Raw genomic sequence first — 16773 nt, forward strand, 5'->3', positions numbered from 1 at the left:
TGTAATGGATGTAATATACATGGACTTTCAAAAGCCTTCGATAAGGTACCGCATAGTAGACTCATGACTAAGGTCAGAGCATGTGGAGTCAGGGAACAAGGAACAAAATGAATAGCAAACTGACTACAAAACAGAAAACAAAGAGTAGAGGTTAAAGGTAGTTACTCAGACTGGCAGAAGGTAGGAAGTGGTGTTCCACAGGGAACCAGTGTTGTTCACCATTTACATAAATGATTTGGACTTGAGAGTCAAAGTAATATATCAAAATTTGTGGATGACACCAGACTTAGAATAACACAAGCTTGGGGGTAGTGGCCATTGACAGGCATATTGTGGAGAAGCAGAGGCAGGTCCACCAACACAGAGAGCATGGGAGGCTCATGAGTGGCAACAGGTACAACGCCAGGCAACGAGTTTACCACAGTAGAATCAGTGACTTAGACAAGATAGAGAAGCAGTATCTCATCAGAGGCTCACCAGGGATGTTGTGATCGAGGTGGCTGGTTCACGAAGGCCTGCAAGGACAGTCAATCACCAACAGTGCATTGAAGGTAGTCATTGCACTTACTTTTACACCACATGAACCTTACAAGGGCCATGGGGCATCTCAGGAGTTAGCTGCTTGCCATATACTGCTTCATTAAAAAGGTAACTGAAGATCTGGATCACCACACACCTTGTTACACACACCTTGTTACTTAAAACCAGCAACAGATCAGCTAACGCATGCAGGGAAACAAGAGTTTGAGGGTCTTACTGCCCACTTAATCCAGTAATATGTTGCAATGAGACACTATTATTTTCTTTTGAACTTATTTGCCAGCCCCATTTTCTTTTACAGTGTACTGCATGGACCTCTACCTCCTCACCCCCGGTGGGTCCCTCTTTCACCCATCTGGTGGTCAGTCTGCTTCATCTCTCTCTCTCTGTGTACTGGCCTCCAGACCTACATCGAGTTCTGACTGGGCCAGGGAAGCTGTAATTCATGGGCTAGGGAGTCCCCACCCATGACTCTGCCCTTAGGCCACCCCCAATGTCATTGGTCCTATTGGAGGCTCAGTCCCTTACGGGGATGACTGCAAAATCGTGGAAATGGTGGATACTGCTCCCTATCGTTTTCTGGTAGGTTTCACTGTACTTCTGCTGTAGTTAAAGCAGGTGTCAGGTGGAACCCCCATGGAAATTTTGGGCTCTTATGTTTGGCTTTTTGATAACTGGTGCATCATTTTCTGTATAATAATACAATGCCAGACTGACGCTCCCCAATAGTTCAATTGGTCACTGATTAACTCATCCACATGACCAAGTAGGTTCGATGTCTGTACTGAGTTAGCTGATCTCAGTCGAATTGACAGCAGGGGCGCAACAAGTGACCTTAGCACCACTAGGCTAGGGAGAGGAATACCAACTAAGATTTCTGTCTACTGACCCCTACTAGAAGTGTGCTTTTTACAGCACAGAAACAGGCCATTCATCCCAGTACGTCTACGCCAGTGTTCATGCTCCACACAAGCCTTCTTCCACCTTACTTCATCTCACCCTATCAACATATCCTTCTATTCCTTTCTCCCTCATGTACTTATCTAGCTTCCCCTTAAATGCATCTATGCTTCTGTGCATATTAGGACAGGATCACACTCAGATGTGATGCACATGCAGTCAAAGTCTGCCAATTCTCACCAACAAACCTCACACATGAAAACTGGACATGTAGGGTGCTCAGGACCAGTAGAACCATGTCTTATCAAACACGAGGTCAGAACAGAAAATTAATAGAGAAAATTGTCAAGATAATACAAACAAAAATGATAAAAAGTATAAAAAAGTGACAGACTGCAAGCTATAGTGACACTGAATTACTTTTTTATGTTATGTAGTTTGATGCTATTGGTATGCAATTGTTTTGTTGTCACGTTATGTATAGTGAAATTCTCTGTGCAGTTTGTGGATGTACCCTACTATTAAGTGCTCCCCAAATTGAAGGAACAGCACTGGTGATGGCTGCATAACTAACTGCAGAACTTTGGGCTTTCTATATTCCCAACTCACTTTATTTGTGACTAATCGTGATGGACCTGCATTGGTAAAAAGAGCCTTCAGTGATGGAGTCACTGTTGGCTCCCTGTTTCACAAGGAGTACCTACTGCCACTCATGAAAGGCTACATAATGGCACAGAACTGCCACTGTTAACTTTCTTCATAATGCCTAGTGATCGGTAGGCTTTGCATCACTCAAATTGTACACGCTGTTCCAACGTTAATTTCCAGTTTCCTTAATCATTCAAGGTAAGCTCCCACCAGGGAATCTGCTAATCATAGGGACCTGACTTATTTAGGGGTGGGATATCCAGCTCTGCAGCTCCTATCTAAAGGGCACAAGTTGTACTTTGCCTTCAGCTGAGACCAATGCCTTCAAGGAGCGGCACGATGCAGCAGCAGAGCTGCTACTTTAAGAAGTGGAAGAATGGATGGTTGCCCTATTGTACTCATGTGGTACTGCACAGTTGGGTATAATGTTTTGGGTCACTGAGTAATGAAAATTAGGCAGATCTGTTTGTGAGATTGGCAGTGCCATTGCTTAGGTGAATGTTTCCTGGTGTACTACTCCTTCTAGTTACAAAACTATTGCAGCAACAACATTCTTATGGTTACTGATGAAGCGGAAACCTTTGCAGTTTATCAACATCATGGCATTGTATTTAGGTACCTAGATGGTCACATGTATGCCACAACAACATCCTGGACTTTGCAGAATCTTGCATTTCACAGGAATTGCAGTGCCCTGTTGCTCTACCTTGATTTTCCCTGGGAAAATGATAAACTTGTTTGCCTCATGAATAAAGCATTAGTGACCTGTCTAGTGCATCTATGCATTGCTGATGTTACCAATAGATTCTGTGACAGCCTAGAAACACACAGGGACATAGAGTTGAGGGTAGTTGTGACTTTGACTGCCACTGGCTGTACAATTCATGTGGTTCATATTGTCTGCAGGTCAGCTTGCAGGAAATAGCGCAACTCCATCATTGCCTCATGAACTTTTGCCTGCAAAAATACACTGCCTCTGACAATTCTGGATTTGAAAACATGGCTCCGCGGATAATGGTGGGTGCAGGTGGCCACCTCCAGTGTAAACAAATCTCTCCGGCAATCCTTTGCTCATAGATACAATACCTATCAGAAGTAAAAACTAAGTTATCAAGCATCAGTGTTTCTCCTGCTAAATAAACAACACAACATTGCTTATCTTTTAGATCCAATTTTCTGTAAAGAGGTAACTTTATTACTTAATTTGGACCTATGACAAAATACAAGTAATATGAAATGAAAAAGGGCAATTACACACATGTTCTCGAAGAAATTGTGTAATATCACTTTGTCATTGACTTTTGTTACCTCTGAAGCACATTCTTGCAGTGTGCCGACAACTGGAATAAGCATGTTTTCATGAGGAGACTTCAGCAGGCAAGCCAGCAGAGGAATGCCACCAGCTTTACGAATAGCATCTTTATTTTTTTTACTTTTGCTGCAGCTCCAGAGTGCAAGAGCACCACAACGTGCCACTTCAATATCTTTTTCTTGTTCTGCACTTAGATTAGCTGAAAGCATTGGCACGCAGTCCAAAAGACCAACCTGAAAGAAGAATATAAAAAAGAAAACAGAATTTTAAAAAATGTTTTAAATACATTGGCATTAACTCAGCTTTGAAAGTTTATCCAAGCAACTGTTCACCATGACAAAAGTTCAAAGACTGAAGTAAAGGTAGGGGTTTTAAGAGACAAAAAAATCATGGGAAAAGGAGTAGTGTTAAAAAAGGAGAAAAAAAGGTTAAAATACATATATTGCAATGCATAGTGTGGATGAAATAAACTGGGGGAACTGGAAGCAATTATTTTACAGGAAGATGCAGATTTAACAGAAAAAACAGAAATCTGGCTGCAAACTGGATTAGAATGGAAAATTAACATATTGAGATATAAAATATTTAGGAGGGATAGAAAAGATAAGAAAGTAGGTGGAGTGGCAATATTGGTAAAAGAGGGAATACATGCTGTAAAGAGGGTTGATGTAGACTAGAAAGGAGTACAGACACAGTAATTATGGTTGGAGTGCAATGATAAAAAAGGACTTCTAACATTAGTACGGGTATATAACAGGCCGTAAAATTATGGGAAGGAAATGGAGGAGGGAATCTGCAGTCAGTTTAGAGAGATGAATAACAAAATTATCATTCTGGGAGATTTTAATTATTCACTTATCGATTGAGACAGAGAGGAAGTAAATGGTGAAAAGGGAATGGAATTCCTAAAATGTGTACAGGATTCCAGCATTGCTAGATATGGTTGTGGATAATGAAATAGATCAGGTTGATGAACTAAATGTGATTGGGCACTTTGGGAGTAGTGATCACAATATAAATTTTAAGATCCAACTAGAAGGGGAAAAAATTAGACCACCAGATGGGATTCGACAGATTTTAGAAAGATTAGGAGCAAGGTGAGGTGGGTGGGGTGGAAGTTGAAATTGGCACACAGGACTGTAGAGTAATGGTGGGGTGTTTTTAAGGAGTTTGCAATGGTATAGAATAAGAAAGGAAACTACTAGTAGTTTTAGGGTGCCATGGATAAATAATGAGGTTAGAAACCAATTACAATTGGTTTAATTATTAGGACTATAATAATAATGATGATGAGAAACTAACAGAATATGAGAAAATAAGAAGAGGCTAAGAGCATCATAAGGAAAGCTAAGAGAGAGAATGAGGAAAAAATTTCAAAAAATATCAAGTAAAGAACTGTAAAGTATTTTACAAGTAAATCAGTAAAAAGAAAATTGTTAAAAGCCAGGTGGGATCCCAAAGAGGAAAGGATTTGTAGACAATGATCAAAAAATGTTGCAAGTGTTTAATAAATACTTCACATCCGTCTTTACTAAAGAGAAAGATATTGGATAGGAAGTGAATTCTGAAGTAGTTGAGGAGAAAGGAAAATTTTAGATAAGTTAGCGAGGGTAAGGGAAGAGAAAGTGCCAGGACCTGACTGGATACATCCTAGGATTCTGAGGGAGAACATTAACAAAGACCTAGAAATTTCAGGAATAAAAACAGAAAATGCTGGAGAAGCTCAGCAAGTCAGGCAGCAGCTGTGGAGAAAGAAACGGAGTTAACATTTCAGGTCGAAGACCTTGCGTCTGTATCCTCATGGCTCGGCATATTCCTCACTCTACCATTACCAACAAGCCAGGGGATCAACCCTGGTTCAATGAGGAGTGTAGAAAAGCATGCCAGGAGCAGCACCAGGCGTACCTAAAAATGAGGTGAAGCTACAACTCAGGACTACATGCATGCTAAACAGCAGGAGCAACATGCCATAGACAGAGCTAAGCGATTCCACAACCAACGGATCAGATCAAAGCTCTGCAGTCCTGCCACATCCAGTCGTGAATGGTGGTGGACAATTAAACAACGAACAGGAGGAGGAGGCTCTGTAAACATCCCCATCTGCAATGATGGCGGAGTCCAGCACGTGAGTGAAAAAGACAAGGCTGAAGCATTTGCAACCATCTTCAGCCAGAAGTGCCGAGTGGATGATCCATCTCGGCCTCCTCCCGATATCCCCACCATCACAGAAACTAGCCTTCAGCCAATTCGATTCACTCAACGTGATATCAAGAAATGGCTGAGTGCACTGGATACAGCAAAGGCTATGGGCCCCGACAACGTCCTGGCCGTAGTGCTGAAGACTTGTGCTCCAGAACTAGTTGCGCCTCTAGCCAAGCTGTTCCAGTACAGCTACAACACTGGCATCTACCCGACAATGTGGAAAATTGCCCAGGTATGTCCTGTCCACAAAAAGCAGGACAAATCCAATCCGGTCAATTACCGCCCCATCAGGCTACTCTCAATCACCAGCAAAGTGATGGAAGGTGCCATCGACAGTGCTATCAAGCAGCACTTACTCACCAATTACCTGCTCACCGATGCTCAGTTTGGGTTCCAGACCTCAATACAGCCTTGGTTCAAACATGGACAAAAGAGCTGAATTCCAGAGGTGAAGTGAGAGTGACAGCCCTTGACATCAAGGCAGCATTTGACTGAGTGTGGCACCAAGGAGCCCTAGTAAAATTGAAATCAATAGGAATCAGGGGGAAAACTCTCCAGTGGCTGGAGTCATACCTAGCACAAAGGAAGATGGTAGTGGTTGTTGGAGGCCAATCATCTCAGCCCCAGGACATTGCTGCAGGAGTTCCTCAGGGCACTGTCGTAGGCCCAGCCATCTTCAGCTGCTTCATCAATGACCTTCCCTCCATCATAAGGTCAGAAATGGGGAAGCTCGCTGATGATTGCACAGTGTTCAGTTCTATTCGCAACCCCTCAAATAATGAAGCAGTCCGAGCCCACATGCAGCAAGACCTGGACAACATCCAGGCTTGGGCTCATAAGTGGCAAGTAACATTCGCGTCAGTCAAGTGCCAGGCAATGACCATCTCCAACAAGAGAGAGTCTAACCACCTCCCCTGGACATTTAACGGCATTACCATCAAAATCTTGGGGGTCGACCATTGACCAGAAACTTAACTGGACCAGCCATATAAGTACTGTGGCTACAAGAGCAGGTCAGAGGCTGGGTATTCTGTGGCGAGTGACTCACCTCCTGACTCCCAAAGCCTTTCCACCATCTACAAGGCACAAGTCAGGAGTGTGATGGAATACTCTCCACTTGCCTGGATGAATGCAGCTCCAACAACACTCAAGAAGCTCGACACCATCCAGGACAAAGCAGCCCGCTTGATTGGCACCCCATCTACCACCCTAAGCATTCACTCCCTTCACCACTGGCGCACAGTGGCTGCAGAGTGTACCATCCACAGGATGCACTGCAGCAACTCGCCAAGGCTTCTTCGACAGCGCCTCCCAAACCCACGACCTCTACCACCTAGAAGGACAAGAGCAGCAGACACATGGGAACAATGCCACCTGCACGTTCCCTTCCAAGTCACACGCCATCCCGACTTGGAAATATATCGCCATTCCTTCATCGTCGCTGGGTCAAAATCCTGGAACTCCTTTCCTAACAACACTGTGGGAGAACCTTCACCACACGGACTGCAGCAGTTCAAGAAGGCGGCTCACCACCACCTTCTTAAGGGCAATTAGGGAATGGGCAATAAATGCTGGCCTTGCCAGCGATGCCCACATGCCATGAACGAATAAAAAAAAAGATACTGCATGACTTTCTGAGCTTCTCCTGCATTTTCTGTTTTTATTTCAGATTTCCAGCAGTATTTTGCTTTTGATCGAGAAATTTCAGGGTTCTATTGAGTGTAGATGTGTGCCAGAGGACTGAAGAATGTACCGATTTTTAAAAAGCTAATTCAGGTAATTACAAGACAGTTAAATTTAATATCTGTGGTAAGGAAAATTTTGGAGTCTCTAAGAATGAAATTATCGTGTATCTAGATAACGAGAAGTAACCAGCACGGATTTCAAAGGGACGATCATATTTGACAAACCTCATCGAAATTTAAAGGCAGCTGCAAAGAATATTGATAAGATGATGGAATGGGCTTAAAAGTGGCACATAGAATTTAATGACAGTGAATGTGAGGTAATCGGTGAATGTGCGGTAATGCATTTTGGTGAAATAACAGCAATAATCATACTCTGAATGGAAGTAGGCTGTGGGATTCAAAAGTACAGGTTCACAGGACATTCTAGGCAGCACTTCAGGTTGGTAAGGCCCTAAAAAAAAGTTAATGGAATTCTAGGTTTCATCACGAAGCCAAGAGATAATTATGAGCCTATATAAAACTTTAATAAGACTCAGAGTACTGAAAGGGAAACTTCTTTACACAGGGAGTTGGGAGGCCGTGGAATTCATTACCAAGGTGGTTGAGAACATAAGAACATAAGAAATAGGAGCAGGAGTAGGCCATACAGCCCCTCGAGCCTACTCCACCATTCAATAAGATCATGGCTGATCTTTGGCCCACCTGATCCCCATAACCCCTTGATTCCCCTCGAGTCCAAAAATCTACCTATCTCAGTCTTGAATATACTCAATGACTCAGCATCCACAGCCCTCTGGGGTAGAGAATTTCAAAGATTCACAACCTTCTGAGTGAAGAAATTCCTCCTCATCTCAGTCTTAAATGGCCGACCCATTATCCTGAGACTATACCCCCTAGTTCTAGACTCACCAGCCAGGGGAAACAACCTCTCAATATCTACCCTATCAAGCCCCCTCAGAATCTTACATGTTTCAATGAGATCACCTCTCATTCTTCTAAACTCCAGAGAGTATAAGCCCATTCTACTTAATCTCTCCTCATAGGGCAACCCTCTCATTCCCAGGAATCAATCTAATGAATCTTCGTTGCACCACCTCCAAGGCAAGAATATCCTTTCTTAGATAAGGAGACCAAGACTGTACACAGTACTCCAGATCTCACTAAAGCCCTGTACAATTGCAGCAAGACTTCCTTACTCTTGTACACCAACCCCCTTGTAATAAAGGCCAACATGCCATTTGCCTTCCTAACTGCTTGTTGTATTTGCATGCTAACTTTCTGTGTTTCTTGTACGAGGACACCCAGATCTCTCTGAACACCAACATTTAATAGTGCCTCACCATTTAAAAAATATTCTGCTTTTCTATTCTTCCTACCAAAGTGAATAACCTCACATTTCACCTCATTATACTCTGTCTGCCAACTTCTTGCCCACTCACTTAACCTGTTTATCCCTTTGCAGACTCTCTTTGTCCTCCTCAGAGCTCACTTTCCCACCTACCTTTGTATCGTCAGCAAACTTGGATACATTGCGCTCGGGTCCCTCCATCTAAGTTACTAATATAGATTGTAAATAGCGGAGGCCCCAGCACTGATCCTTGCAGCACCACACTAGATACAGCCTGCCAACCTGAAAATGACCGTTTATCACTACTCTGTGTTTTCTATCCATTAATCAATCCTCTATCCATGCTAATATATTACCCCCAACCACATGAGCCCTTCCATACTTGTAGAAGCTTTTACAAGTAGAGGCAGAGGCAGAAACTATGCCAACATTCACGATTAGATTGTATAGGTGGATGAAGGAAAGGGGCATGAAGGGATACAGTTCAGGTAAAATGTAATTAGGACTATTTGGGCACATGGAGGCTAAATGCTGACATGGACTAGTTGGGCTGAATGGTCTGTTTACGTGTTGTAACTTCTATGTTTTTCTATGTAAATACCAGGGGATAAAAGTTAAAATTAAGTTAGGAGTAAAAAGGCTAGTAAGGCAGAATACTCTTTTAATACAAAGGGTTGAAATGAGTTGTAGTATAAGCTACCAGGCTAGGCCATTGAAGCTGACCATATAAGTTTAAGGGGCGATTAAAGAATGATTGAGAGATATGGTGAGAACGCAGATAGTTGGAGTTGAGATCTACCAAATTAAGAAATTAGTTGCACCAAGTGGCTTCTCTCCTGCTTATGAAATAATCTTATGTTCTTTTAGTCTAACTAGCTCATCCCTGTGATATTTGACATACACAAAAATATTGAACTTAACCAGCTGATCTCCTGTTCTTGGGTAGGCTGGGGGCTGGATCCTGGTTGTCTGGAATGCCTGCTGAGCTAGAGCAGTGTTTAATCTGGCCTGTCTCTTTAAATCCACTGCTCAATTACTCTTAGTAGGGAATTTTACAACAGGCACATCCTGAGATCAATTAACAGGATGTTTCTCTACGTTGGCACCTATGTAAATCCCCAACTCCTCTCCTTGGAGAAAAAGCAGTTTATGAAGGTCAGAAGGAACTGGTTTCTTTCTCATTTGTTATACCTTTTTAAAAAAAAAGTTCAGTTGCAATTTGTTGCTATTTTATAAATATGACATTGAGACAAGCAGGTACAAGCTTGACATATTTTGTATGTGTGACAAAACATGACATTTTTAAAATGTGAAGGCCACATGCTAGATGGAAGATATATCTATGTCAAAATATTATAACATATATTTATCATTTATCACCTATAATTCCCAAGCTTGCCAACCTACATTGGCTCTCTGTTCCCCATCTTCAACTCTTCCATGGTCTCACTCCACCCTATCTCTGTAACCTCCTCCAGCCTTGTGTCATCTCCTGCACCTTTCAGTCCTCCGAGTCTAGCGTTTTGTGCAACTCCCTCCTTTTGGTTCACTATTGGTGGTCTCAAACTCCCTCTTTAAACAAACTGTTTCTCTGTCTTCTTTCTTCACCTTTAAAAGTCTTCCCAAAGCCTATCTTTTTGACCGAGCTTTGAGTCACCTCTCCTAACTCTCACACCAAAGCTCATTGTCATTTTCTTTGTCCCTTTCATCTATAGTTTTTTCCTTTCCCTCTCTATAAAGTACCTTGTGACATTTTCTACATTAAAAATGCATCTAATGTAAGTTTCTGCTGTTAAACAAAATATTTTAACCGACTACCTTGTCAGCTATTTTTGATCATTTTTTGCTCCAGAAACGCTTGTCAATGAAAATGATTACAAACATTGTTAAAACAAACAAAGCATACAGATATTCATTCTACTAACCTGACTAAATTGTATAAATTTATTGTAAAACGATTACTTACCAGGCGCTGAATTCCACCATGAAGTCTGACAGTCTGTCTCGCTCTTCTGAACCTGGCTATATTGGCAATAGTTTCAGCAGCCAAACATTTGAGATCTTTATTGGAGGAGTCCAAGATTTTCACCATGATCTGTAAACCACCAAGATCTGCCAAGCAACGCTGAATTTGTGGATTTTTACTAATTTCTTTCAGGATTTTTAAAGAGCCAATCTATAAATGTATACAAATGTTAGCTTTAATTTTCATGAACTGAAGGAAAAATATCTTTAACATAAAGTTAGATTGCCTAATTTGTCATGTCATCTTCATTCTTTGAAAAGAAGCATCTTTCATATACTGTACAGAGGAAGCACTGCCTTTAAGACATTTTTCCTCATGCCACCACTTACATCAGTCTCTTTTCCAATGTCATATCACGGTTTTGAATTAGGGCAAATGTTAAAGATTAGATTTCACACAATACAGTGTAAGTACCACCTTGGCTCAGTGGTAGCACTCTCAACTCTCCAGTGAGACCTCAAAATGGCTCAGGTCCACCAACTGCCGATTGTAAGCAGTTTACTTTGCTATAATGCCTTATTACATTGTGGTCCCCCCACCCCCACAAAACTAATCAAATCCCATCCTGTCCTGGACTGGTGCCTTTTCAGATAAGCTTTTCAGAAAAGTGCAATTCAAAATAGTTGTTCTACCTCCAATCATTTAGGTTGACTATCGGAGAAATTGACTGGTCATAATAGACTCTGAGTCAGAAGGTCCTGTATTTAAACCCCATTCCAGAACATGAACACATGACTTAGGCTGATATTTTAGGGCAGTGTTGCATTGTCAGAGGTGTTATCTTTCAGATGAAATATTAAACTGAGGTCCTATCTGCCTGTTCAGGTGGATATAAAAGATCCGATGGCATTATTTGAAGAAGAGCAGGGGAGTTCCCCAATGTGCTGGACAACATATATCCCTCAATCAGCTCTACTAAAACAGATTAACTGGTCATTTATCTCAATGCTGTTTGTGGGACATTTCTGTGCGTAAAGTAGCCACTACATTTCCCTACAAAACAACGGTGACTACTCTCCAAAAAGTGAAGCACTTTGGAATGACCTGAGGACTGACAGGCGAAAACACAGAGAAAATGGAGTGGATTGTGAACAGCGTGGGAACTTGAGAATTTGTTGAGCGGGGGACTCTATTAAAGTAATGGTGAATTGAAATTAAAATTTTGTTTAAAATTAAACATAGAACTGCAAGTGAGGCAGGTACGGGGACCTAGGATCTAGTGGTGGAGGAGCCTCAGCCCTTGACCTTGTCCTACAGGTAGAAGGTACTTGCTACCTGTGTGGATGAGATCAAAGACTGCAGGGAAGATCAAATTCCATTCTGCCTGTCTTTTCTAAATGTCATGTACCCTGGAATATTTAGTTACAATCTTGGTTACTTTGCAACCACGGGCTCTATTTTAGCACACGTGATCGGGTGCGTTCCTGGCGGGGGGGGGGGGGGGCTACGAAAATCGGGGATTCCTGGGGCGGGGCGGGAGCCCGGCTCCAACCCGCCCCATTTCCGGGTTCCCCACTGACATGCGCGCGCAGCCCCCGCATGTGGGACTCCCGCCAGCAATTAAAGCCGGTGGGGTGCCACTTAAGGTATTTATTTTGGTATTTCAGGTCGTTTACAGATCTGATTAACGTGATATTTTAGGAGGGTTGGGATTTTACAAACAACTGGGACCGTTTCCCGTACTGGGGGAAACACTCCCAGTTCAAATGGATGTGTTGCAGCCATCAGCCTGTGGCAGCTGCAAAGGTCCATTTGACAAGTGGGGTTGGGGGGTGGGTGGGGGGAGACCCTCACTCATTGCAGGAGGCCACTCTGTCACTTGGGACAAAGTTTGGCCTCCACCACCCTCCTCCTAACAACAAAATTCACCAACTTGCACACTTACCCCGGTGTCCAGACACATGTACCTACCTTGCAGACACCCTCAAACGTACATCTTCCGGATGGGGGCCCCCGTAGCTGCAGTCATGACCTCCTCAGAGGCGAACAGCATCACCAGCCTCGCCGGCCATGCCGTCTACCTCTGACACATGGAGCTCCACAACACAGTGCTGTGACACATCCACCTACACAGCAGGAGGGAGGGCAACCGCAGAGAGAGATGCGTCGCAGAGGGCACAACCCTCGCCACAGGGTCCACAGACCGAGGCTCAGCTTCCTGAACCTCTCTGAGCAGCAGTGCACACGGTGGCTCAGAGTCACTCGACATGGATTCGTGGACATCTGCAGCCTCCTTCATGCCGAGCTGCTCCCGGCTGGCCCAAGCACCATCTTCTCACCTGTCGCTGTCAAAGTCACCACTGCCCTCAACAACTTCTCCTCCGCATCCTTCCAGGGTGCCACCAGGGACATTGCCGACGTCTCTCAGTCGTCTGCACAAAAGAGCCATGCAAATACACCTACACCCACTCTGCAGTGACACAATGGGTGGCATCAGTTGTGGGTCTTCATTGTGATCCTCAGGAAAGGGCATTATTGCACAAACCAGACAAGATTCGCAAAGACGTGACAGTATTGGTGCCAATATAATATGTAATGTGAGTTGATCAGAAATTAAATAGAAGTAAAAACCATTACAAATCCTCAAACACCCTTGTGCATCCCCTTCATGCTCACGACACGTTTGCCTTACGCTGCCTACTGCACATATGTGATGCATGCCCTGTGGCTGCAGCACAGGTAATGGCAGGTTGAGTGAGGCTGACTGTGAAAGAGATGCATGAGAGGGTGAGTATGAGATAGAGCCTTGAGATTGTATGAGGATTGGGTTGAGTGGTAGTGGCGGGATGAGTACTGGCGTGGTGAGTAAGTGCAGGTAAGATGAGGATGAGGTTTGAGTGGGTGTGAGGGGTGATGTGACAGAGTAGTGTTGGCAGTGCAGAAGGAAATGTGGGGTGGGGGCGGTGATGTGGCAGACGGAGTGTAGGAGAATAAGTGTACTCACTTTGGCTGACCTACTTAGGTCATTGCAGCACCTCCTGCACTGTGTGCAGGTGGGCGATATGTTGGTGGTGCAGGTGACCTCCTCTGCCACCTCGAGCCAGGCCTTCTTGGTGGCAGAGGCAGGCCGCTTCCTCCCGCCCGCCGGGGGGAAGATCTCTGTCCTCCCCCGCCTGCTCACCCCATCCAATGATACCTGGAGTGAGGCATCATTAAACCTGGGAGCAGCCTTCCCCCTGGGCTGCTCCATGCTGTAATTTTTCCTATTTCTTGCAGCATCAGTCAGTGGAAGACAGACCCTTTAAATAGAGCACCTCCAGCTGACAGACCTTACGGCGCATGCACAGTCTGCCCGCCGCGCAGCTCAGCAGCGGGGAACCCGGAACAAGAGGTAAGTGGATCCAATCAGCCTGCGATTGCCCACGGGGCAGACTGATTTCACCGGGCGCGTTACCCACGCGCCCAATTGCCACCCCCCCCCCCCGCCACGAACCCGCTGCCATGGTAATATCGGGCCCCATGTCTCTGTAAAGGCTATTAGATCAAACCCATTTATATCTATTTGGCAAACTAAATTAAAGGGTATGATGGTTGAAAAGCAATGGCAAACATTTAAAGAAATAGAAACATGGAAAATAGGAGCAGGAGTAGGCCATTCGGCCCTTTGAGCCTGCTCCGCCATTCAATATGATCATGGCTGATCCTCTATCTCAATACCATATTCCCGCTCTTTCCCCATGCCCCTTGATGCCTTTTGTGACTAGAAATCTATCTAGCTCCTTCTTAAATATATTCAGTGACTTGGCCTCCACAGCCTTCTGTGGTAGAGAATTCCACAGTTTCATCACCCTCTGAGTGAAGAAATTTCTCCTCATCTCAGTCCTAAAGGTCCTACCCTGTATCCTGAGACTGTGACCCCTCGTTCTGGACCCCCCAGCCAGGGGAAACATCCTCCCTGCTTCCAGTCTGTCTAGCCCTGTCTGAATTTTATATGTTTCAATGAGATCCCTTCTTATTCTTCTAAATTCGAGTGAATACAGGCTGAGTCGACCCAATCTCTCCTCATACAACAGTCCTGCCATCCCAGAAATCAGTCTGGTGAACCTTCACTGCACTCCCTCTATGGCAAGTATATTCATTCTTAGGTAAGAAGACCAAAACTGCACATAATACTCCAGGTGTGGTCTCACCAAGGCCCTGTGTAACTGCAGTAAGACATCCTTGCTCCTGTACTCAAATCCGCTTGCAATGAAGGCCAACACACCATTTGCATTCCTAACTGCTTGCTGCACCTGCATGTTTACTTTCAGTGACTGGTGTACAAAGACACCCAGGTCCCTTTGTATATCAACATTTCCCAATCTATCACCATTTAAATAATACTCTGCCTTTCTGTTTTTCCTTCCGAAGTGGATAACTTCACATTTATCCATGTCATACTGCATCTGCCATGTATTTGCCCACTCACTCAACTTGTCTAAATCGCCTTGAAGCCTCTTTGCATCATCCTCACAACTCACGATCCCACCTAGTTTTGTGTCGTCAGCAAACTTGGAAATATTACATTTGGTTCCCTCATCCAAATCATTGCTATATATTGTGAATAGCTGGGGCCCAAGTACTGATCCCTGTGGTACTCCACTAGTCACTGCCTGCCGCCCTGAAAAAGACCCATTTATTCCTATTCTCTGTTTCCTGTCTGTTATCCAATTTTCAATCCATGCCAGTATATTACCACCAATCCCATGTGCTTTAATTTTGCACACTAACCTCTTATGTGGGACTTTATCAAAGGCCTTCCGAAAATCCAAATAAACCACTTCCACTGGTTCCCCCTTATCTATTCTACCAGTTACATCCTCAAAAAATTTCAGTAGGTTTGTCAAACATGATTTCCCTTTCATAAATCCATGTTGACTTTGTCTAATCCCATTGATATTTTCTAAGTGTCCTGTTCTCCCATCCTTTATAATAGACTCTAGCATTTTCCCTACTACTGATGTTAGGCTGACCGGTCTGTAGTTCCCTGTTTTCTCTCACCCTCCTTTTTTAAATAGTGGGGTTACATTTGCCACCCGCTAATCTGCAGGAACTGTTCCATAATCTACAGAATTTTGGAAGATGACAATTAATGCATTCACTATTTCCATGGCTATCTCTTTTAGTACTCTGGGATGCAGATTATCAGGTCCTGGGGATTTATCGGCTTTCAGTCCCATTAATTTCTCCAGCACTATTTTTTTACTAATACTAATTTCCTTTAATTCCGCCTTCTCACTAATCCCTTGGTTCCTTAGCATTTTTGGGAAGTTATTTGTGTCCTCTTCCGTGACAACAGAACCAAAGTATTTGTTTAATTGTTCTGCCATTTGCTTGTTTCCCATTATAAATCCTCCTGTTTCTGACTGTAAGACTTAATTTGTCTTCATTAATCTTTTTCTTTTTACATACTTGTAGCAATCTGCTTTTATGATCCTTGCAAGTTTACTCTCGTACTCTATTTATCCCCTCTTAATCAATCTCTTGGTCCTTTTTTGCGGAATTCTAAACTGCTCCCAATTCTCAGGCTTGCTACTTTTTCTAGCAACTTTATGTGACTCCTCTTTGGATCTAATACTATCCTTAATTTCTTTTGTTAGCCATGTTTGGGCTGCTTTTCCTTTTGTATTTTTGCACCAGAAAGGAATGTATAATTGTTGCAATTCATGCATTCGTTCCTTTGCCTATCCACCGTCATGCCTTTTAATGAAGCTTCCCAATCTATCAAAGCCAACTCACTCCTCATACCTTCGTAGTTTCCTTTGTTTAGATTTAGGACCCTAGTTTCGGATTGGACTACTGTACAAATATTGAAAATATTTCAATATTCTCAACAAATATACATTCCATTGAGAAATAAAAACTCCAGGGAAAAGTGATCCACTCGTGGTTAACTAAGGAAGTTAAGGATAGTAACCCTGAGTAATAACCCTGAGGATTGGCAGAGTTTTAGAAACCAGCAAAGGATGACGAAAAAATTGATGAGAGAAAATAGAATACGAAAGTAAACTAGCAAGAAATATAAAAACGGATTGTAAGAGCTTCTACAAGTATGTAAAAAGGAAGAGAGTAGCAAAAGTAAAAGCAGGTCCCCTAGAGGCTGAGACAGGAGAAATTATAATGGGGAATC

At 43.4% G+C, this 16773-nt stretch overlaps 1 protein-coding gene across 3 annotated transcripts in view; it reads right to left on the reverse strand.

Annotated features, from left to right (window-relative positions):
- The window catches only part of odad2 (outer dynein arm docking complex subunit 2), a 347977-nt gene that overhangs the window by 171048 nt on the left and 160156 nt on the right, over window positions 1–16773 (reverse strand). For all 3 annotated transcript variants that reach the window (XM_068007170.1, XM_068007171.1, XM_068007169.1), the window contains exons 12-13: window positions 10605–10814; window positions 3397–3633 (exon numbers count right to left, since the gene is read on the reverse strand). In XM_068007170.1, the coding sequence (XP_067863271.1) occupies window positions 3397–3633; window positions 10605–10814 (447 nt within the window). The remainder of the gene's footprint in view (window positions 1–3396; window positions 3634–10604; window positions 10815–16773) is intronic.

This window comes from Heptranchias perlo, chromosome 2 (assembly GCF_035084215.1).
Source record: "Heptranchias perlo isolate sHepPer1 chromosome 2, sHepPer1.hap1, whole genome shotgun sequence".
Classification (NCBI taxonomy): Eukaryota; Metazoa; Chordata; class Chondrichthyes; order Hexanchiformes; family Hexanchidae; genus Heptranchias; species Heptranchias perlo.